At 39.2% G+C, this 24,241-nt stretch overlaps 3 protein-coding genes across 4 annotated transcripts in view; 2 read left to right on the forward strand and 1 right to left on the reverse strand.

Moving 5' to 3' along the window:
• Positions 1-23,608, forward strand: part of LOC307163641 (NACHT, LRR and PYD domains-containing protein 12-like) — a 67,219-nt gene extending 43,611 nt beyond the window's left edge. The window contains exon 13 of the mRNA XM_079879770.1: positions 23,541-23,608. Within this exon, the coding sequence (XP_079735896.1) occupies positions 23,541-23,547 (7 nt within the window). The 3' untranslated portion in view covers positions 23,548-23,608. The remainder of the gene's footprint in view (positions 1-23,540) is intronic.
• Positions 1-24,241, reverse strand: part of ggcta (gamma-glutamylcyclotransferase a) — a gene marked incomplete at its 3' end in the record, with an annotated part of 34,509 nt that overhangs the window by 5,541 nt on the left and 4,727 nt on the right. The window contains exon 4 of one of the 2 annotated variants that reach the window (XM_079879783.1): positions 23,013-24,013. The exons of the other annotated variant lie outside the window; for it this stretch is intronic. Within the exon in view, the coding sequence (XP_079735909.1) occupies positions 23,888-24,013 (126 nt within the window). Of the gene's footprint in view, positions 1-23,012; positions 24,014-24,241 lie in introns of those variants that run through there. 2 annotated transcript variants of the gene reach the window in all.
• LOC307163642 (NACHT, LRR and PYD domains-containing protein 3-like) lies at positions 627-23,328 on the forward strand. Its single transcript, XM_079879771.1, has 12 exons — positions 627-710; positions 4,373-4,420; positions 5,372-5,454; positions 5,749-5,853; positions 5,978-6,082; positions 6,201-6,305; positions 6,445-6,561; positions 7,740-9,518; positions 12,480-12,653; positions 14,147-14,320; positions 21,427-21,600; positions 22,810-23,328. Exons 3-12 carry the CDS (start codon positions 5,405-5,407, stop codon positions 22,985-22,987), a joined length of 2,961 nt encoding a protein of 986 aa, XP_079735897.1. The 5' UTR covers positions 627-710; positions 4,373-4,420; positions 5,372-5,404; the 3' UTR covers positions 22,988-23,328.

Below are 24,241 nucleotides of genomic sequence, written 5' to 3' on the forward strand. Positions count from 1 at the left end.
GGCGGGTCTGTGGAGCAGCTTAATGTGTTTTTGAAGGGGAGAAGGGCGGATGCTTGACTGATGTCTTGAGGAAGAGCATTCCACAACCTCGGAGCCACTATACGCTAAAAGACTCCCATGGTTACCAGACTATTGAAACCGACTGAATGACACAGCCCCACCTAAGATATTTTTCACCAGCCGCCACTGCCATTATAGTACACTTAAACATATACTTGTATGTAAGTAAGCCTACTAAAAAAGTGGGCCAATTTAGTCCCAAGCAGTATTGAAATATTACACTTATAAGTATAATTTTAGTACATTGACATTAGTATATTCTTAGACATTCTTGCTACATAAAGTATAAAACATAGGCCTACTTGAACATTACTTTATGATTAAAGATAATCAAAACTAGTGAGGTATAACTAGTCTCTCTCTCTAATAAACAAAGTGTTTAAGAACTGGGTGTGCTGGATATTTCTCTTCAAACGGGTTTGGCAACTTTTGCTTGCAGAAGTGAAAGAATTTTCAGTGTTTTGCTGTGCCATTTTTCACCCGGACGTAATACAATTCTTTTAATAGGAAAAAAAAAGTCTTTAATAGTATATATTCAAAACCAAATCTGGTTGCCGATGCAGGAATTTCGGTGGTTGGAATCACTCGATAGAAAACCATTAACATGTTTGAATCCTGTCGTAAACTACTTGTGAGTGAGCATTAGTCATGTGAGCTGGATTTGAGTTCTCTTTCAAACATGGGAAACGCCTCTGGGCGTGACAGACCTGGAAGCACCAATCACACCACGTCTATCAGTTGACAGACCAATCACGACAGTGATGCGGGAGTTCGGCCTCCCTTATATATACCACTGCCGATGGTTCCTACTCCATTCTCGTTCTCTTCCCCGTGAAGATCGAAATTGGAAGCTATTTTCAGCAGGACCTGTTTTTCAAAATAGTTGTTTAACTGTTCTGAGACGAGCCGTCAAGGTACGTCACCGAACGCAGCTGTTTTTGATAGCGGTTCTTTTTCACTGTAACAGTGATTTGATTTTATTCTGGTATACTAAGAGAATTAACGTGTTACGGCGAATTCACTTAGATATTCCTTTTCTGAGTTGCACGTTGTGGTGAGCTTGGATAGCCTACTATTTTTGCTATGGAAACTACTAGTTCTGCAAGCGGCGGACCAAAATCAGAAACTTCACGTCCGTGTGTGTGCGGTTCTGTTAACGGTGTTTCTGGCACTGAAACATTTTGTGCGGTTTCTAAGAAACCACCACATTTCGTCAGATCAGACAACACAATGGCGGTGTCATACATAAATCACCAGGGAGGCACACGTTCCCATCTGCTTCACAGTCTGGCATGGAAACTAATCGTGTGGAGCGTGAAGCATTTTCATTCACTACGGGCAACCCATGTCCCGGGAATAATGAATGTGGGGGCGGATCTCCTGTCCAGAGGAAATCCTCTGTATGGAGAATGGACACTCCACCCTTAGGTAGTGAGCCAGTTGTGGGAGATGTTCGGCCAAGCTGCCGTAGATCTCTTCGCCTTGCACAAAAACACTCTATTCTAAAGCCCTCTATTCTTTTCTCTGGCGAGAGACGGTAGGCCTATCATGGGTGTGGATGCTCTGGCGCACCTGTGGCCAAACGCACTACTGTACGCGTTTCCTCCACTGAGTCTGATTGTTCCAACTTTAATAAGGGTAAGAGAGTACGGTCACTCAGTAATAATGATTTCCCCGAATTGGCCAGGGAAGTTGTGGTTGACGGAGATATAATAATAACTATAATAAATATAATTCAACTCCTTTACGACCAGCCATGACCTCTCCCGTTGCGCAGAGACCTTCTCTCACAAGCGCTCGGGGAGATTTTTCACCCAGCCCCAGACAAAGTGGCTCTTTAGGCCTGGCCGTGAGAGGTTAAACTTGAGTGTGAAGGGTTTGCCTCAGAGGGTGATTGAAACAATTCAGAACGCACAAGCAGCTTCAACGCGCTCTGCATATGATCGGAAACGGGCTGTGTTTAAGCGATGGTGTGCACACAGACACATCGTCCCTTTTCTCTGTTTTGTCGTGGATGCGTTGTTTTCTGCAAGAACTTTTGGATAAGGGCAGAGCTTTTTTAACTGTAAAGGTTTATCTTGCCACAAATTCTGCGTGTCATGTGGGGATTGACAGAAACACTATAGGTCAACACCCGCTTGTATGCAGGTTTATGAGAGGTGCACAACATTTGAACAGGGTTTCAAAGCCATTGATTCCGCCGTGGGATCTGTCTGTGGTCCTTAACGCACTTATCTCAGCCCCCTTTTGAGCCTATAGAGAGTGTTGAATTAATGCTCCTTTCGCTAAAGGCTGCTTTGTTATAGGCTCTTTCGACCGCAAAGCGGGTTAGTGAACTTCACGCGTTGTCGGTGCATAATTCCTGTATGCAGTTCGCTATGGATCACTCGAGAGTAACTCTCAAAACGAATCCAGGGTTTGTGCCTAAAGTTAGTGAGTCAGCTCTCGCCTGTAAACAGGTGGATTTACTGGCTTTCCATCTGCAGCCTTTTTCCTCATCAGAGGATGAGCGGCTTCATTGCTTGTGCCCTGTCCGTGCTTTACGTCACTATGTGGACAGAACGAAAACACTAAGGAAGAGTAATCAGTTATTTGTTTCATGGGCTGATTCTCATAAAGGGAAACCTATTTCGCGTCAGCACCTGTCCCACTGGGTAGTGGAAGCTATTATATTAAGTTATAATGGCATGGGTCTCTGTCTTCTGGAAGGGCTGAGGGCTCATTCTACCAGAGGTTTGCTACCTCATGGGCACTGTTTAAGGGCCTTTCAGTTCAGGACATATGTGCTGCAGCAAGTTGGGCTTCACCTCACACATTTGTCCGATTTTATAGACTGGATGTCACTGAGCCATCGCTGGCTCATTCCGTCCTAAGTGTGTAAAAATAAAAATAAATAAAAAACACTTGTTATGGTGTGTTTATGTTACATACATCACTGAGTTGGTTGACAGGCCTGCTTCAGACAGCATATCTGCAATACGGTAGTTGTCTATATCCCATAGTGAGATACCGAGCGAATGTTTGAAAGAGAACTTTAGGTTACTTACGTAACCCCGGTTTTCTGATAACATGAGTGAGGTATTTCACCACACTTCCCTCCTTGCAGTGCACGGTGAAGAAATATGCAGAGAATGGAGTAGGGACCATCGGCAGTGGTTTATATAAGGGAGGGCGGACTCCCGCATCACTGTCGTGATTGGTCTGTCAACTGACAGACGTGGTGTGATTGGTGCTTCCAGATCTGTCACGCCCAGAGGCGTTTCCCATAGTGAGATACCTCACTCATGTTATCAGAGAACCGGGGTTACGTAAGTAAACTTAAGTTACTTCCTCATTAACTTAGGCAACCATGAACTGCTTTCTTTAAAGGGGGGGTGAAACACTCAGTTTCAGTCAATCTCATGTTAATCTTGAGTACCTATAGAGTAGTATTGCATCCTTCATATCCCCAAAAAGTCTTTAGTTTGATTATATTTATAAAAGAAAGATAGGCTGTACCGAGTCTTTCCGGGAAAAAACGAGCGGCTGGAGGCGTGCCGTGTGGGCGGTGCTTACGCGCCGATGGCTAACAGCACACAGACATTTGAAGCAGTTTTACTCACCGCCTGCGGTTCCAACGCACGACCGTGAACCTTTATCGTTGGCTTGGGACTGCTCCATCCTTAAGCATTAGATGATCTGCAAATCCGGCGTTGAACTGGGCCTTGTTTATAAAACAATCATCGTCGAAATGCAGGGAACAAACAAAGTCCTGTGACTGCAGCGAGCACAGCGCATTGATGGGCGTACTGCTTAATTCGCTCTCTCGCTCTGGTCTACGGGTGCGCGCGCGCCCTCCCTTAGGACCCATATAAGGAAATTCCGCCCCATCTGACGTCACACATGCCCATACTCGAAAAAAACTTTCCGAAACTTGTGACAAACCGGAAGGAGTATTTTTGGCACAGAAATACTCCATCAAACGTACAACTTAATTTTTTAAACTTTTTCCATGTTTAGCATGGGAATCCAACTCTTTAACAGTGTAAAAAACTCAGTATGCATGAAATAGCATTTCACCCCCCCTTTAAGTATTTAAAAGAAAAATTAAACATGAAGTTCTTAAAGAAATTTGGCTTTTTGTTGTGACATATAGGTACATAAATTATATTTTAAAGATCTGTCGGGGACAATTAGCCTATTTAATCACCTCGATAAAAATAAGATATATTTAGATAGGGAGTGTTGAAAACTTCATCTTTTTTTTTTTTTTTTTGCTTTGATATAATTTAGGTAATTTCAGTCTAAATGATATATTCTGTGACATTGTCAGGTACAAAGAGAGCTACAACCTTCCTCTCCAGGGTGAAGGTAACATCAGGTGAGCTGGGTTGAAACGAACATTTGTTTTAATTTTGTACATGCATTTATTTTGTTCATGAAATTTACTGAAATATTTAATTTCAGAAAATAAAAATAAATACTTTAAAATAAATAAACACCCCTTATCTTGCATTTATTAATTTAATTTAAAGCATTTTAATTAAAACAAATACAATACATTTAGTAGTTTTTAAAAAGCAAACAATTTGGGAAAAACATTAAAGTAAGTTACAGTTTAAATTGTAATTAGAAATGAAATGTAATACTTTTGTTTGTCAGTTTGTCTGAAACAGTATTTCTGACTCATCAGACTTACTAGTTTGTCGATACTAAACCCTCAACGTAGACGCGGAAACAAAATAAGTAGGTTATAGTTTACATAGGCCTATTTGGATAACCAAAAATCGACAAGTATGTGTTCACTTCTGGAAAGTTTTATAAAAGTCTGAAAAGTCTCACGCTTTGATATAATTGATGTAATTAAGATGATGTTACAGTCTACCCCATAGGGGTTTTAAGGTTGTGAAAAGTGTTTTCTAAACATGCACTGTTTTTAAAGCAATTTTTACAGGGTTGCAAAAAACGGTAGCACTAGTATTATTGTTTTATCACATGCCCTTGTGAGAAGTTTTAAAAACATTAATATCACGTCAGACCTACATGGCCTAACCATATTTCTGTCTCAATCACTTTAAAGTATGTGTTCACCACTAACATACTTAGTGGAACAAAAGAGGGATAGCAAGAAAATTTGAGACTTCAATGTTTTGTGAAATTTCTTCATAATACAGTTTTTTCTATCTACAAAATGAAGAAATAAAAAATAACTTGTCTTGTTTGGTATGATGATTTTTGTAGTCCAAAACTGTTTGTCAGGTTTTGTTTAGATAAATGTTTGGTATACTGTTCACTGTTCTATAAAATATTTAAAATTGTTTTTGTATGTCAGTGTGACTGCAGCTCCATGAAGATTTAACGAATCATGGAGGAAAAAGAAACATTCAGCGATGGAGATTCTTCTCTAGGATGCAGGTATAGGCTACATCAAAGTCTTCATATGATCATTATTATGTTATAGAAAATTTTGCATTGTATGTCACATAACGGAGTAGTTCTGGTTGTTTGCAATGGTTAAGGTGTTCTGAGTGGCCTTCTCATATTCTTATGCTGAGATAGCTAGGACCCAGAGAGTCACTGTAACATTCTACTTGTGCAGTGCAAGCTATTTTCAGCCTTTCTCCTTGTGAGGTTTATGTGCATGTAATCAACTACATGAATTCTTGTCTCTATTCTATTATCTTTGTTCTATTAAATTTAATTTCACAGTAAGAGATCAAACTCACCAGAGTCCAGTTGTGTGCCCATGAAGAGTGACCAGTCTATGGACGACATAATACAATTTAAGGGAAGACACACATCAACTGATCTGAGGTACAACATTTCTTTCTACATGTAGATAGATATACAGATACTCTACGTGAGGTTTATTTTCATGTAAAATGAAAAATACTTCTCTAATTTTTTTGTCACTGTTCTATTAATATTGTTTCCGTAGACAAAGATCAAACCCATCAGAGTCCAGCTGTGTGTCTATGAAGAGTGATCAGTCTATGGACGATATAATACAATTTAAGGGAAGACACACATCAACTGATCTCAGGTACAACATTTCTTTCTAGATAGATATACAGATACTCTACGTGAGGTTTATTTTCATGTAAAATGAAAAATACTTCTCTAAATTTTTTGTCACTGTTCTATTAATATTGTTTCCATAGACAAAGATCAAACCCATCAGAGTCCAGCTGTGTGTCTATGAAGAGTGATCAGTCTATGGACGATATAATACAATTTAAGGGAAGACACACATCAACTGATCTCAGGTACAACATTTATACATAGATGGATGGATGGATGAATGGATGGATTTTTTATGTAAGGATGATCTACATGTAAAATCAACCATTTTAATTCTTGTCTCTATTTTATTATCTCTATTCTTTTGTCTCTATTCTGTTAAAGTTCATTCCACATTGAGAGATCAATCCCAGTGGATTCCAGCTATGGGTCCATGAAGAGTGACCAGTCTATGGACAACATTATACAATTTAAGGGAAGACACACATCAACTGATCTCAGGTACAACATTTATAGATAGATATATAGAAACTATCTAGATACTCCGCTTTGCGTTGTGGCCACATTACCAACTCAGGTGTGCATTATTTTTCTAATAATTCAACGGCCCTTTCGTCAATTATATTCATCACTTAAACCATGGAAAGATGTCAGCTTATGAACAATGTAATGTTACATTGACATCAAGAAAGTTATCCAATGATCATAGTTTATTAGTAAGCTATAGAGAAAAGAAAACTAGGATAATTTTGCTAAAGTATTTGCACTATATTATATATATAGTTGTATTTTAACCTGACCTAATATATTATCATTCCTGTTGTAACTTTTTCAGGAAGTTTAATTTATATGTGCGGGTTCATTAAGCCTGCTTTATGTGCAATTTAATTGTTTTTATACAATAAAAAAAAAAAAAATATATATATTATGTTGGAATCTGTAAGGGTGGATTTCCTGCTGGGGTTCAGGCTGCAGGACTGCCGAATGACTAAAGAAACGTTATCTGCAAGATGGTAGAAAACTGTACATTTCTTGTATATTACCACCCCACTGCTACTGATACCAGCGACGGAAATAAGTGCAGTTACAATAGCTAAATATGTGGGAGAACGTTGCTATAGTGTGCCAATATTGCATTGTAATGGGTAGCACTTCAAAGTCAATATCAAATCAAAACTAGTTACTACATTATTTGTAATTGAAAGTAGAACACTTTAAACAGTTACAAAATAGATGTATCAGATGATAAAAACTTATACCATTAATTGTACCCAGCATATATGTAAAACGTTACCTGAGAGAGAGTGCAGAGAGTAAGAGACAATGAAAAGAAGAGGCAAAGAAAATAGTGCCCCAAGAAAGAGAGCCATGCTAACAAATGAAACAAGTGTTTCCATGGCATGTACCTGAAATATTTCCAAATTAATTCAATATAGTCAAATTGAAAACAGAATCGAATCATGAAATCGATATCAATGCTCATGGATGCAGCTCTAATGGCTTGTGCAAATGATCAAATAACATCCAAGCTGATATTATGAAAACACCCACAAAGCAAAAATTCCAATTTTGCTTATGTAATTGTGTAATTATTGGATTAACAGTGTTCATTTATTTTACAACCACATTTCCATCTTTAATTTATGTTGTAATTTTATTCTATTATTTTATTCTTTCAGTCATGACTCTCTACTGGCCCAAAGCAGATTCAAATCAAATCTGCTGGACAAGTTTCAGTGTTTGTATGAGGGAATATCAAAGCAGGGAAACCCAACACTCCTGAATGAGATCTACACAGAGCTCTACATCACAGAGAGTGAGAGTGGAGAGATCAATAATGAGCATGAGGTGAGACAGATTGAGACACAGTCCAGGAGAGCAGAAACAGAGGACACACCGATCAAATGCAGTGACATCTTTAGACCTTTACCTGGACAAGACAAACCCATCAGAACAGTGCTGACAAAGGGAGTCGCTGGCATTGGGAAAACAGTCTCTGTGCAGAAGTTCATCCTGGACTGGGCTGAAGAGAAAGAGAATCAGGACGTCCAGCTCATATTTCCTCTTCCTTTCAGAGAGATCAACTTGATAAAGGACAAAATACGCAGTCTTTCAGATCTTCTTTGTGTGTTTTTCCCTGAAACAAAAGAAATGGAAATATCCAGTGGTGAATATAAAGTGTTGTTCATCTTTGATGGTCTGGATGAGTGTCGTCTGTCTCTGAACTTTATGAGCAATGTGAAACTCTGTGATATATCTGAATCAGCCTCAGTGGACGAGCTGCTGACGAACCTCATTGAGGGGAATCTGCTTCCCTCTGCTCTCATCTGGATCACCTCCAGACCAGCAGCAGCGGATCTCGTCCCCTCTGAGTGTGTTCATCGAGTGACTGAGGTACGAGGCTTCAGTGACCCACAAAAGGAGGAATACTTCAGGAAGAGAATCAGTGATCAGAGTCTGGCCAATACAATCATCACACACCTGAAGTCCTCGAGGAGCCTCCACATCATGTGCCACATCCCAGTGTTCTGCTGGATCTCAGCCACTGTTCTAGAGGAGATGTTGAGTGAAGCAAAGAGAGGAGAGATTCCCAAGACTCTCACTCAAATGTACACACACTTCCTGATCATTCAGACCAAAATCAAACATGAGAAGGACTATGAGAAGAGAGCGAAAGATGAAGAAGACATGATTCTCAAACTGGGGAAGCTGGCTTTTCAGCAGCTTGTGAAAGGCAACCTGATCTTCTATGAGGAAGACCTGAGAGAGTGTGGCATTGATGTGACAGAAGCATCAGTTTACTCAGGATTGTGCACTCAGATCTTCAGAGAGGAGTTGGGCTTGTATCAGGGGAAAGTCTTCTGCTTTGTTCATCTGAGCATCCAGGAACATCTAGCAGCTCTATATGCTCACATCTCCTGTACAAAGAAGAACAGAAATGTGTTTGGCAAAACCAAACAAGGTTTATTTTCTAAAGTAAACTGGATGAAGTCAGTGTCTAAGCTGCATCAGAAAGCTGTGGATGAGGCTTTACAGAGTAAGAATGGACATCTGGACCTTTTCCTACGGTTCCTTCTTGGTCTCTCATTGGAGTCCAATCAGACTCTCTTACGAGAACTACTGACACAGACTGGAAGCTGCTTCTACAACACAGAGGAAACTGTTCAGTACATCATGCAGAAGATCAGGAAGAATTGCTCTCCAGAGAGATCCATCAATCTGTTCCACTGTCTGAATGAACTGGGGGATGATTCACTGATGCAGGAGATGCAAAATAATCTGAGAACTGGAATACACAAACTCTCCTCTTCACAGTGGTCAGCTCTGGTTTATGTGTTGCTGACATCAGAGCAGAAGATGGATGTTTTTAATCTAAAACCATTCATTGGAGAACAAAACACAGCAGATGAAGTTCTTCAGAAGCTGCTGCCGGTGGTTAAAGAATCCAGATCAGTTCAGTAAGTCACACTGACAACAATCACTACACTGATAAAACATGATCACATTTATACTTTTAGCACATTCTTTCTAATCAAAATAACAAAATGAGGACATTTTCACCAAATCCCATTACTGTCAGCAGCGGTGGATTATCACTGACAAAGGTCTTGGAGCCAGTTATCTCCAAGGGGCCCCACCCCCTATTTGTTTATTTTTTTTATATTCACTGTAATAGAAAGTAAATTACAATCATTGTGAATTTTCAGGCCTCTCTCACTCCAAGCTGTCAAATACCCAAATAACCCTGTTAGATAAAAAAGGACTGTAATGAAGTTCGTTGTTATGGGAAGAAGGAGGCGGGAACCTGCAAACATTTTAATACTTTAATAATCTATAAAATAAACAAACAACAAAATGAAAGTAAAGTAAAGACGGCAGCCCCTCACGGACAACTGCCGCCACACATAATAAAAGCAGAAACATAAATCCAGGCCTGGCTTCTCTCGTCATTCCCTGTCATCGCTCCTCCTTTTATGCTTCCACTCCTCCGTGAGAGATACGAAACCGGTGCGTCGTGCAGGTGTCTCTCATTATCAATCACGCCACCGTATATATCAAACTAACTTACTCACAAGTGCTGAATAATACTCACACACGTCAGTTTATTAAATGAATGAAACTTATGAGGTTACGCAGCGCTGTTTCACTTGGTCTACACTATCACACTAAACAGCATTTGAGTGTGTTGAAAGTTATAATGTTATTCTATGTGTTAGTTTATCTGTATGAGACTAGCAGTAAGCTAGATCAACAATAGAAAAACATACAAGGGATCGACCGATATGGATTTTTTAGTGCCAAAGCCGATACCGATTTTTTTCATCAGCCTTAGCCGATGACCGATACGGGTTGCCGATTTTCTTGGGCCGATATTTGGAGCCGATACTGCTTTTGCTCACTCAATTTACATCATAAAAATGACACGTATATAATATATAATGATAACAACTGTTACAAGTCTCAATTAAGAAAGGAACATTTATTGAACTTGAAAACAAACAATATTTGACAAATATTAAAAACATGTGAGGTAGAACAGAAAAAAAGTTCACTGCTGAAAATACTGAAAATAAATATTTAAGCATAATTCAAATTCTGAAAATAAATTCTGAAAATAAATATTTAAGCATAATAAATAAAAGAATTTGACTGTAACATGTTATTCTGTGTAGTTGTCTGATATATGTAATCGTGATCTCCATTTTAAACAAAACAAAAACGATTTTAAACCAAATAGATTCTATGTTTATTATGAATTAGGAATCGCATCTAAAACGTGTGGAAAGCACGGCCGCGCCGCTTCTACAAGCGCTTGCGTCTTTTGTTGCTATGCAAACATGAACTGCTCTCTCCATGATGACGAGGAAGTAAGGATTAATTTATTTCTAGCCCTTTACAACTACATATATTTATGGAGATGAGAAATAAAAACCCGCCCTGTCCAGCTATGATCCGCTGTTCGGCCGAGCTTTCGATGTTGTCATGGAAAGGTCAGTTGTTTTTTGTCACATGACCTGCGTGCGCTTGCGGCATTCTGAAAAGTTTAGATGTTTTCATCTCACCACGGCATAGGAGCGCCTGGACAAACGAGCGCGCTGCATCGCATGCGTGTCGCAACCGCGTCGCTTCTTTTATGAGCACACGTCCAAACCTCAGCCAGATGGTCGCTGAATAAAACTCCCACAAATATCACGGAATCACCGAACAACGTCGGCATTATTTAATCCTATGACCAGTGTTTGTAACAGCTGCCGTATGCATATGGATAGCCTCAAACTTAGCTATTTGCAGCTCCCTAAATACTATGACAAGCAGTTTTATAGATGAGGCATTCGCGTTTTCCATTTGGACCCACAAACTTGCTTAGCTATAGTTGCACGCACATATAGAGCAACGTGTTTCCACTTTCAAAGTGTATTTCAACTAAGTCAAACAGTTAAAAAGATGCTTTGAAATTTTAAAACTAACCGTTGTCTAGAAGAGGCTTCCAGCACTCTGCTAGTGTGGGAGGGGCAGTGTATGGGCTGCACGTGAACTGCAGCGTCTCCAGCAACACAGAGCTGCCTGCAGACGCCTGTCTGTAATTAATGCCGGGAAAAAAACTATCGGCGAACGCAGCAGCCGCGTATCGGCCGATGCCGATACACGTCAAACCCGCAAATATCGGCCCGATTTATCGGCCGACCGATATATCGGTCGATCACTAAAACATACTGATCATATTCTGACATTTCATCATGTTGAGCTATATAACATTGATTCGTTTTATGTACATTTGCTCACCTCTACATTTGCGCGTCTCTGTCAATTCGAGGTTAGTCGCGGACGCTAGCTCTCGGCATCTCGAAAACGCCACACTGATATTGATCCTCATTTTAGAGTTCTCCTTTTGTCCCAAAGTCTGCTTGCCATGGTCCATAATGTTTGAACGAAACAACAACAGCGTGCCGCTAGACATAATGCAGTTGTCCACATCTGTCGCCATGGTTACTATGGCAGTACGAGCGAAAACCAGGGATAACGTGGATATTACGTCATTGACAGGTGACAAGTAGGACAGGGTGACAGGGACGAGCCATTATTTAAAATTTGAATTTCTCTGAAATTAAAAATCTTTGGGAACTTTTGGGATATTGTAAGTACAGAACTGCAGGAAATATATCACACTGTGCAAGTGATTTTTGGATATTTTATTACAAAAATCTTACATATTGTAGCTTTAAAGGAATTTAACATATTAGGCTACAATTTTTCATTTTGGCTAGTCATTCATAAGCTTTTAAAATTAATGTTAAAATAAATTTTAAAAAGTTTTTTAAAATTATAAAATTATTTATATTTGTAGTTTACGCATTTTCTAAATTAATTTAACTAGTGTCAGTTCATCTTCATCATATGCATGTTTTTAATCTCTACAGGTTGTGGGATTGTGGAATCACAGATGAGGGTTGTGTTGCTCTGGCTTCAGCTCTGAGAGCAAACCCCTCACACCTGAGAGAACTGAATCTGTCTGGAAATAAACTAGGAGACTCAGGAGTGAATCTGCTCTCTGATGTACTGAAATATCCTCAATGTAAACTGGAGAAACTGAGGTAAGTCACACACAATGATACTCACAAATAGTTTATAGTTATAGTTCCGACAAGGATGTAGGATAATCTGTAGATGTTGTGAAGGTGATAATAAGGTGTTTTGTGCTTGAAGTGGACCGGTATGCACTGATACACAGTAGCAGCACTTCTATATTTTAAGCTGTAGTGTACACACACTTTTTCTTGCATATCAGCACTTCTCTCATGCTGCCGGTACCAAGGTCGTCACTAGACCTTTTCTAACAAAAATTATAAATTTTTGAGACTGTCTTTGGTTCACTGCAGTTTTAAGGAGAAAATACTCAGCAATGGTGTTGCACATGGTTGGTCTTAAATCATATTAAAAACACTACATAGACATATAAACAACATTAAAAGCTTAATTTTCACCACATGGGGACTTTAACATCATGCACAGAAATTATTAAAGACACAATCACACTGTAAAAATGTAACTTAAAGTAGCATAGCCTGGTTGTCTTAAAACCTTTTTTTTTTTTTTTTTTTTGAGTTGATACAAAAAAGTGATTAGTTTATTCAACAAAAACTTAAAATATTATGTTATCTGAACAACATTATCAACAACTAAGCTGTTTTGGCAAAAGATTTGTGAAAACTTGCGATAAATCATGGAAATATTTTTTTACAGTCCAGTGTCAAAAATTTGTCATGGTTTTGTATCGTGTTTGATTTAGCTTTCCTGTTCTGTTCTAGTGTTTTGCAGTTAGTTTGTTAATTGTTTCTATTCTCCTCCATTCCCTGCCTGTTTGTTTCCTTGGTTACTAATTGATTGAGTATTCTGTTCAGGTGTGTCTAGTTAATTATCTCATTAGCTCCTTTGTTTGCCCTGTGTATTTAAGCCCTGCATTTTGTTCTTTTCAGCTGCCTGTTAATGTTGCGTAATGTTGAGTTATGTTAAAATAAACTGAAGACTGCTGCGATTAGATCCTGTTTCAACTTGATTTGTAACTGTCCGTGACACTATGTCAATGAACTCATTTAAACTGCTTATCAGAGTGAATGACTGAGACAGAAATGGGAGTTACATTGTGTGGAGTAAATTTGTTATATTAAATGACCCAGCCGCTGATTGTAGAGTAAATTGATTTGTGGTTTTTGATGTCCCTTTGAATTATAGAAGTGGCAAATTGATAGATTCATGTTCTGTTATTTTTAATTGAAAACAAGAAAAATTAATATAGGGTAGATTAAACACAATTTACCACAATTACAGTAATATAAGAATCAATGGTCAATAAAAAAGATAATATTAAAAGTGCATATGTGTTGAGGATTTTGTGGTACTCATAAAAATGTAAAGATTGAATATATAATGATATTAAAATAAACCTCCTCAAGCACCATGTATAAGCTGGTCTCATCTTAGACTGGACCTGTTAATCATGTTGTGAATTGAGTCTCACTGAAATTCCTGCTTATCGGAGCTGTATATCCTGAACTGAGAGACTGAAGTGTGTCATTGTTCTCTACAGGTTGTGTGATTGTGGAATCACAGATAAAGGTTTTACTGCTCTGGCTTCGGCTCTGAGATCAAATCCCTCACACCTGAGAGAACTGAATCTGACTGGAAATAAACCTGGAGTGTCAAGAGTGAATCAGCTCTCTGCTGTACTGAAGGATCCTCACTGTAAACTGGAGATACTGAGGTAAATCATCTCTCTGAGACTCACACACACTGATACACCAGATAGTTTAGAATTGTAGCAGTTCTGACATCGATGTATGATCATCTGAGTTTTGGGTAAAACATGAGTTTTACCCACAGGTCAGGAAATGTACCAAGTGTGAAAAGAAGAGACAAATCTCTGTTACAAAATTGCCTCAGACAAAACAGAGATGAGCCTCGTTATTACTTAGAGATGTTGGGAAGGTGATAAGCTGTTTTACAAACAAATGTGGTTTATGGGTTTGCTGTTGAACATGGTTCCTCTGTTCCAGATGATTATTGGCTTTTAGAGACGAAGAGTCTAGATATGGCTGGGATGCTACATTGCTACATGTTACATTCATTCATCAACTGAAAACAGGATGACTAATCGATACTTGGGATTTAAGAATCGATGTCGGTTCGTAAAAATGAGAATCGATTAAAATCGAGAAATCAATATTTTTTACCCAGCCCTAATATTTTCGTCTATATCGTCATAAATATCATCATCGCAAATATTCTTGGAATATCGTGATATAATGTTGAGGCTATATAGCCCACCCCACGAACCATAACTACCACAATGTTAACAGAAAGTAAATAAAGTTAATAAAAGGCTGATTTGACGTTTACTGGACTGACAGGACAGCTGTTTCAGTGGTTGCCTAGCAGCATAAAAAACGCAGCGCACTGCTCGTTCTGTGTGATGGTAAGTGCTGTGCACCTCGCGTTTTCGAACCTGAAAAACGCGTTAGGTGTGATCGGGGCTTAACAGTACATTATGCTGCTTATTACAAGTCTGGATATCAAATAAATCAGGGGTGCCGACCCCAATTTCTACCGGGCCACATCATTTCTGTGTGTACCCTTTCATATTCATTTCACATTTATTTGTACAATGCTTTTCATAATACATACCATTTCAAAACAACTTTACAGAAAATGATTTTCTGTTATCAGATGTGACTGTGTAATGTCCATATGGCGGAAATGTACAGTTCTAATATAGTACAAATCATGCAGTGGAAAAGCACCAAATTGTGTATTCAGTTAAGCAATGAGTATGTTAAAACATTGATTATATGTTATGGTCATATTGATTACAGTATATGGAAAATTTGGCAGTTGTGTATTGGCGCTTTTCCACTGCATGGTACGGTTCGGTACGGCTCGCTTTGGCGCTTTTCCACTGCATGGTACGGTACGGCTTGGTATGGCTCACTTTGTGGCGCTTTTCCAACTGCATGGTACGGCTCCCTTCGACTCGCTTTAAATGGTACCACTTCTGTTGAGGTTCCAAGCATTCCATACCGATACTAAAATGTGATGTGAAAAAATTACAGATCACTGATTGGTCAGAGAGCAACAGCTGACTATTATTTGTTTTATTTGTTCGCACAATTTTTTTAGACGACTGAAAAAAGAAACTTGAAAAAAGAAATGACTGAATCGTGGTCAGTAGTCGCGGTACAGACGTTCCTCTCATTGGTAGCTGAGGAGCACACGACCAGGAATGAAAAAGTTTTTCAGCAACTATAATGATCAGTGACAGTCTATTACCCCACCCACTTTGAAGCGGTACTAAACTGCAGTGGAAAAGCAAACCGAGCCAAGCCGTGCCGTACCAAGCCGTACCATACATTGGAAAACCACCATATGTTGATTTAAAGTTGGCATCATCTGAAGTCCTCGCAGGAGTTAGCGTCATCTCTTCATAGGTGTTGGGTCATCTGAAATCTTCATAAGAAGCTGGATCCAAACTGGAGCTGGTGTAATCTCCAGTTACATTGGGATGGGTATCCTGTGATAGAAACAAATGGAAAATAATTAGTGTAACTGCAGTTTATAACAAATTTCAAGCAAAAGATAACAATGTGCATTTGATCTGATATAACTAGAGTTAAAAGCTATGAGATGAATTATGTGAATGCTTAGTTAAAGAGCTCTGTCTTTAGTCTAGATTTACACTGGGATAGTGTGTCTGAGCCCCGAAAATTATCAGGAAGGCTATTACAAAGTAGAGCCCTGCACGGGCCAAAAACTCCAGCCCTAACCCGGCCCTGGCCCATGGTGTTCAAGCCCTACCCGGCCCCAGCCTGATAACGGCTGCAATTTTTCAGCCCGAACCCGACCTGACCCGACCCGACCTGAGACCAACATCAATATCACTTTAAGCTCTCTCTGACTAGGAAAACTAAAACTCTTGACCGACCACCGAGCCTCATTAGCCGGTTGAAACCGGTTAACCGATTAGTTTAAAATATGCTAACGTTACGCTATTTGAAATAACAGCCATTTCGAGCCGCGCCTGCAATTTCGCAACTCTGTCGCATCTCTCTGCCGCTCTGCCTCTCGCTCACACACACACTGCCGCCCTTCCACTCACGTCACTTTTTTAAAATCCTCTACAGCGCGAAACATGAGTCCCGCAAACGCGGCGCCGAGGAGCTTGTATGTAATCGGAGGACAAATGGCTCCTTAGTTTCGAAATGGTGTGGGTACAAGGTGATCGCGTTGAAAATAAAGGCGTTTGTCTAGCGTTAGATGCTCATTTGAAACATTGCCGCGGCTCATTTAAGAAAATGGCAGCTCCGAAGAACTCCGCTTTGGCTACCTTTCTCACCCGAAGAGGCTTGCGGGTGTCGCGTTTTCAGGTGATACATCATAGATGATGTGCTACTACTGTATTTAAGCACTGTATCACACAAGTTGCAACTTACATCTGTGCTAGGGCTGTCACGATGTTAGATTTTTCACACCACGGTTATTGTGGCCAAAAGAATTCACGATATCGATATATCGCGATATCTATAGAATCTATGGGGGTGGGAGGGGTATATAGTTTTTCTTTTTTACCCAACAAACATAAGGATACTGATAAACACAAGGCACATGCATTTTTACTTCTTGCGTACTCAATCTATGGCAAATTTTTGTGAAGGAAGACAAGCATGTGAAGTTTATCTGGTTTCAAACTAAAGCCAAACACTGTCTGAAGGTTTCCTGAAGAACTGAAAAGCTCTTAAACCTGTTGTTGCACCAGCGCCAATAAAGTCATGCAGATAGCAGATTTGAATAAAAAAATCAAGTGCAAATACAAATACAAAAATAAGATGAGTAAAGAAAACGGGGTTCTTAATTTTAATAATCACCCTTTATTAAATATATGAACACAGAAACCCCCTGTTAACAGTTAATGTCACGTTTCCCATTCCATGATGACTAATAGCCGCGTCGCGTCTATGAAAACTCGAGATATTGCACACCGGACACGCGCTTTCTCAGTTTATGGCCAGCAATATCATTATGTTTAAGGCCATTATGGAATTGAGATAATGTCTGTACTATGTTATGATTATACTGTACAATTAAATACAATAGTTGTTAAGTCTGTGATCTGAACACTTTTTTCTGCGCTCTGTGTCGCGGCATGATTTTGAACAAGGTCCTGAGCCGTTGCTGGGCGCCGCGGACAGACGCCGGTGTGTGTACACTCATACAGAATGTGTTCGAATTTTTAAAGACGTGGCGCTGCGCTTCTCGTCCGGTGTGCGACCACCTCTAAGGTGCTGTTTTCTTTGAAGCCGAAGAACTCTGTTGTTAATACTGGCGAGCTCAGCTTACTTTTTTCGGGTGTGGACAGAGTGTTTCACTCTAGCTGCGCGGGCGCGGATGAGCGCTGCGTCTAGAAAACGCCAATATCGCCAATACCGGTATATTGTATTGCTCTAAATTAACACGATGTCAATATTTCATGCTTTGAATATCACGATTATCGTCAATACCGGTATATTGCGACACCCCTAATCTGTGCCATTCTTTTTGGTGAAATGGTCCTTGGTCCCACACACTACTTTTCTTTGCACGCTTCATCCTGTCGTCTGCCCTGGCTCTAATCTCGAGTGTTTTAGCCTGTAGCCTTTACTTTTTGCAAACCTTGTGAGCGCGTGAACCCAAACGCTGTGACCTCGCGCCAAATGTTTTTATTGGTTTATTAAGTACAAACAGGCGAGTTATGAAAAATTGAGAGAGAGGGATTTGTTCACTTCACACAAAAAGATCTTGGAATGAGATGGCTAACTGTAGTAGCGTTTAGTCCACTGTCTATAATAGCCTAATTTGGAGATCACTTTTTTTTTTTTTTTAACCGACTACCGACAACTTTGATCGGTTAACGTTGAAACGGTCAACCATCGGTCAAACGGTCATCGGTTAACATCCCTATCTCTGACACGTGCTTTTTGATGCGTGCTGTCTGATGCGCGCTGTCTCTGCTACACGCAAACACGCACGTCACACGCTACTAAAAGGTAAACTTTTATTATAGGCCTGAAACATCATGTCCAATCATTCCCACAATTATTGAACAGACTGTCCATTAGAGAGAAGCATAAGCATGCAGTAGAGAATATAGCGCTACGGGATCCAACCGCAAAAATAAGTAAATAAATGGCCTACCTTTCTTTGCTTTTAAGTAACTGAAGAACAATGTTCAAAACAATGTTCAAAAATGAAGAACTCTTCGCCAACTGGCTAATGTTAAATAATATTAATAAAAAAAAAATCCAACTTCTCCCTGATCCTCTGCATGGTCAACTGTCACCTGTTAATGTGTGCGTAAGCGTATTGCGTTTGTGTTGCTTAGGCAATGTATAATATTTCTAATATAATAAATATAACAATATTTCATACACACTATGTGACGTGTGCTCTGCACATATATTATTGGCACAATGAAAGGAGAGAAGCTAAATAAGCCAGAGTCCGACCCGACCCCGATCTGTAAAAAAAAAAAAAAGTACTACCAAAAGTCTAGAGTTTTGTAACCTTAAGGGGCGTGATCAATTGTAGGTTTGTAGTAAATACAAACTAAGCTAAACCTATTAGGGACTTATCGATATGTAACTTTTTAAAAAATTGTAGGACAGCTACCTAGTAGTACATTACATTAATCCAGTCTAGAAGTCATGAATAGCTTTTCTGCCTCAGAAACAAAAGATGCTCCTAACCTTGGCAATTAGGTCACTTTAGCCGGACTTCCCTGTGACCTTTTAGGTTGTTGGTTTTGTTTTTATAAAGAATAAATCTACAGCTGTCGCAGACCAGATCAGGTGGGAGAAAGAACACTACGGGAACCACATCCTGGCCTTAAGGGAGGTTCACATGTGGGAAATACATGACATATACTTCCTAATTGGGAAGTACCACACATGGAAAGAAGTTTCTGCGGTAGGTCCTACCTACAGAGGGAGGAACTACTATAGATGCAGCGACTATCAGCAGAGATGGAGCCCTGCCTAGGGGAAGACACCTGGTTTATCGACAGGGAAACCTTATCGTGGATGATACATCATATGGGATTACCATGGGGAATCACTAGATATGGAGCATCTAGCCCATGTATTAGGCCTAGCGTTGAATTCCTCCGCTGAATTCAGCAGGGTGTTGAAAAGTAAGAAACATCCAGGGTTCGCCAGTCTGGGGAATTCACGTGGACATAAAAGTGCGTGTTATCACCTCAGAAGGGGAAAGGTGCTGTGTGTGTTACAATTTCCTGATTGGTCTAGGGGAGGAAAGCAACAGCAAAAATGTATGGTGGAACTGTGGAAATGAAACTGTTTTTCAACAACCCAAAAATAAACACATTATATTTTATAAAAGAAAGTAGTTTTTATTTACAAATCAATCTAAAGAAAGAGAGGGGTATCAGATTCAGAAGGGGATATTGCCAAATAAACAAACATAATCAGTCTAACTCCTCATTAACCAAACTACTTAAACTAAACTAAAATTTAAAAAGTACAGCAAAATAAGCTACCCCCCCCCCCCAGCTAACATAAACAGGAAAAAAAAGTTAAATTCAATATAAAATGGCACCCACCTCCCTACTAACCCCACAAATAAATAAATAAATAAATAATTAACTAATAAACTTCAAATAAACCAAAAGCAAAACAGATTAATCAAACCATACACTAAATGATCATAGAAGTTAACACTCAATTCTGCCTTTTAAGTCTCAATCATAGTAATTACACAGAGACAAAAGAGAGAAACTCGACTTCAATAAGTTTAACACAAATGAGGTCAAGATACACAACACCACAAATTACTTGCTTCAACACAACATCAAGTCTGGGGTTGGAGATGAGACCTCAAAGCTGTTGCACACAGTCAAGCCACCACTAACACAGCTCTGATGATGGTTGCAGTTGAAATACTCTCCTTCCCCTCCCATCATCCAATCACAGCAGGGCATTAATTATTGGCATCAGGTGGAAACTGAAGAGAGACCAAGAGAGAGAAAAACAGAGCAAAGCTTGGGCACAAACAATCAAACCCTAACAGCTCGAGACGTGCACAGTGTGCAAGTGGAGCACCTGGCCAGTTGCCCGCAGCAACACATGGGACGAAACTGGCTCGACCTGGAGATAGTTGAATCTCGCGATGGTATTAGGCGTCGCCCAGCACGCAGCTCTGCTGAGTCTGAGAGAGATGCGCCATTGGCTAATGCCCAGGAGACGCAACACTCCATATGTCTGTTGTCCCCCAAAACAGACAGAGCTACTCAGATCAGACTGTGGGAGGATCCCTGGGAGGTGAACAGATCAAAATGTGCGCTATAGATTTCCCAGCAAAGGTGAATGGAAATGAGCTTCTGTCTGCTGACATGTATTTGGCTCTAAAGAACAAATCTGAATGAGTGGAAGCACACTGCATCCTTTTATACCCATATGTCCGGGGGAGTGGCACATGCAAATTCCACTCGCCAATTCTCATTAGCCTTTTCATAAGTATCAGAGTTGTTTGAGGCTCTCAAATGCGACCCCTAGTGTCAGTTTCGACACAATGTTGAAGTGACTAACAGATAGGGAACTAGCACAGCAATATAGAAGTCTGTTAAGTCAACAAAAAATATTAATATACAAAGAATAACTAACATGTACAATATTTTCTGATTCATATCTTACATAAGTTTTTCAGTATTTTTTAATATTTATGTGTTGAGAATTTTGTGGTACTTACATAAAACAATTAAATGTGAAGTTCCTGATGAGCTGTATACCCTGAACTGAGACTGAAGAGTGTCATTGTTCTCTACAGGTTGAGTTATTGTGGTGTCACAGATATAGGTTGTGCTGCTCTGACTTCAGCTCTGAGTTCAAACCCCTCACACCTGAGAGAACTGGATCTGACTGGAAATAAACTAGGAGATTCAGGAGTGAATCTGCTCTCTGCTGTACTGAATGACCCTGACTGTAAACTGGAGATACTGAGGTAAATCATCTGAGAGTCACACACACTGATACTTACAAATTGTTTATAGTTATAGTTCCGACAAGGATGTAGGATAATCTGTAGAGTTTTACCCAAATGTACCTAGTATAAAAGGAGACCCAAATCTCTGTTACAAATGCCTCATACAAAACAAAGGTGAGTCGCGTTATATTGAAGGTTAAAATAAGCTGTTTTGCAAGCATATGTGGTTTGTGAGTTTGCTGTTGAATATGGTTTCTTGGTTCCAGATGTTTATTGGGCTTCAGAGACGATTAGTCTAGATATGGCTGAACAGAATTTCTAAATAGTATTTCTTTCAATTCAGTTATCAAGTTATCAGTTATCATTGTCTCATCTGAAAAACAGTTATTACAAACGAAAAGTAGACATTATCCTGCTTATTACACATCTACTTACCAAAGAAATAATAAATGAACATGAAACATTGATTTAAATCTATGTAATCTGTTGTGTTGAGGATTTTGGCACACATAAAAAAAAAAAAAATTCTGACATTGACACTGAAATTTACCCCCTTAAGCACACATTTAAGCCAAGTGCACACTGTGCGAATTTGGCCACGATTTGGCTGTCTGAGACAAATTTTGCAAATCCTAAAAGAATCCTCTGATCCCAGGCTAAAATCTGAAGACTTTGATCGTTAGTTTGATGTTCACCGACAGCCGATAAATGACCGTTGCGATCAAATTTGACCTCCAACGAATTTCTGTCAGTGTCAGAAGATTTGCCTCATAGTCCTGCAGTGTGACTTGAATCAAATTGTCTTCGTTTTTCAAGAAAAGCCATGACCAAAATTAACGTTAGAGATTTCTTTGTAACCACCATTTCAATCCTGCATGTGTCAACGAACGTGTCATTGATTGATGATGTAAAACTCCGGACAAGTTTTCTTGCGTGCGTCCATTTTTAACGCGTCTTGACTGTCGTACAGTCTGACATTAATGACAACTGAGATTTTACAGTGTGACATGGCTTACAGAGAGGATCATGTTCGTACAGTCTGACAAGGAACAATCATAAAGGACTATAATAAATTGCACAGTGTGCACCTGGCTTTAGTCAGATGTGTTGAGAATGTTGTGCTACTCATAAAAATGTGAGTCTTGAATTGAGTCTCACTGAAATTCCTGCTAATCTGAGCTGTATATCCTGAACTGAGAGATTGGAGAGTGTCATTGTTCTCTACAGGTTGAGTTATTGTGGTGTCACAGATGAAGGTTGTGCTGCTCTGACTTCAGCTCTGAGATCAAACCCCTCACACCTGAGAGAACTGGATCTGACTGGAAATAAACTAGGTCAAAGCGGATTGAAGCTGCTGTCTGATCTGAAGGTTGATCCTAAATATGAACTGAAGATGCTTCTGTGAGTAGTGATGATTAAAAATGGTCATATTTTAATTGGTTGTCAATGATTTTTATTACACATATTTTGGAGATTTTCATGTTTGAGTTTTAACCCACTAGTGCAGGGGTATCCAATCCTGCTCCTGGAAGGCCACTGTCCTGCAGAGTTCAGCTCCAATCCCAATTAAACAAAAGAAAAAAAATCTCTTTATGTTTCATTTTATTTCAAAACAAGAATAAAACCATTCCCTATCTTTCCCCCCAAAATGCTGCATTGTAAGAGTATTCTGAATTTGGCATTTTAAAAAGATAAATGTAAATATGTATCACCACTTTTTCATGATCATAAATAAAATAATGTGACAAAGAGGATTGTAAGTATTATTATGGATAAGAGTCAAATGTCCAATGCTGAATGGTTAAAAGGGTTTTTAAAGATCCCATCTACTCTAGTTGACACCATTAATCACAGGGTTATTTTATCTCACTATAGTAGTGCATAGTTTGTTTTAGTTGTTCTTAAGTGGATCATGTATTAATGTTGCACACATTTGACTGTCTGTGTTTCATTTTAAGGTTTTAGATGTTACTCTGACCTTCTCTGGATCAGCTGATGGTGAATAAAGAGCCACTACAGACACATCACAATCAAAAGAATCAACAGACACAAACCCCATAGTGATTATCACAATTTTCACAATAATCCAATCTTGATTCAAAATCAAACAGAGAAACCTTTTATTCCTGTTGACATTTATACTGGTTCCCCATTTTACATAATAATATTGTTTGAAACAATATGTGTATCTTCTGTTCAAACCATATCCCAATATATTTGAATCCAATGCATTGGTTAAAACCTGTGCATTTATTATTAATGAACTTGATAAGTAAGGTAAAAATACACATAATTTTCTTGCAGGTCATTTCTCGATGTCTGTAATCTGGTCCAGTATGGAAATGCCGCTGTAGTTGTTTGTCTCCAGTGCCAGAAGCTTCTGTATGTAGTTTTGAGGCAAGCCGTTCTGTTGAGCCCCTAAACACACAACCTAGATGAAGAATGAGACGAGATTAACATTCATATGAATAAGAGGTTCATCACTGACACTTTTCATGATAGTCATGCAGCTCGACAGTCACAGATGTTAATGGTCTAAAATCATAAAGGGGTCATATTATGCCCCTTACGAAGTCTTGATTTTGTTTTTGGGGTGTACTAGAATATGCTTTCATGCTTGATTGTTAAAAAAACAACAACATTATTTTTCACATATTTA

The sequence above is a fragment of the Squalius cephalus genome (assembly GCF_949319135.1).
Source record: "Squalius cephalus genome assembly, chromosome: 8".
Lineage (NCBI taxonomy): Eukaryota > Metazoa > Chordata > Actinopteri > Cypriniformes > Leuciscidae > Squalius > Squalius cephalus.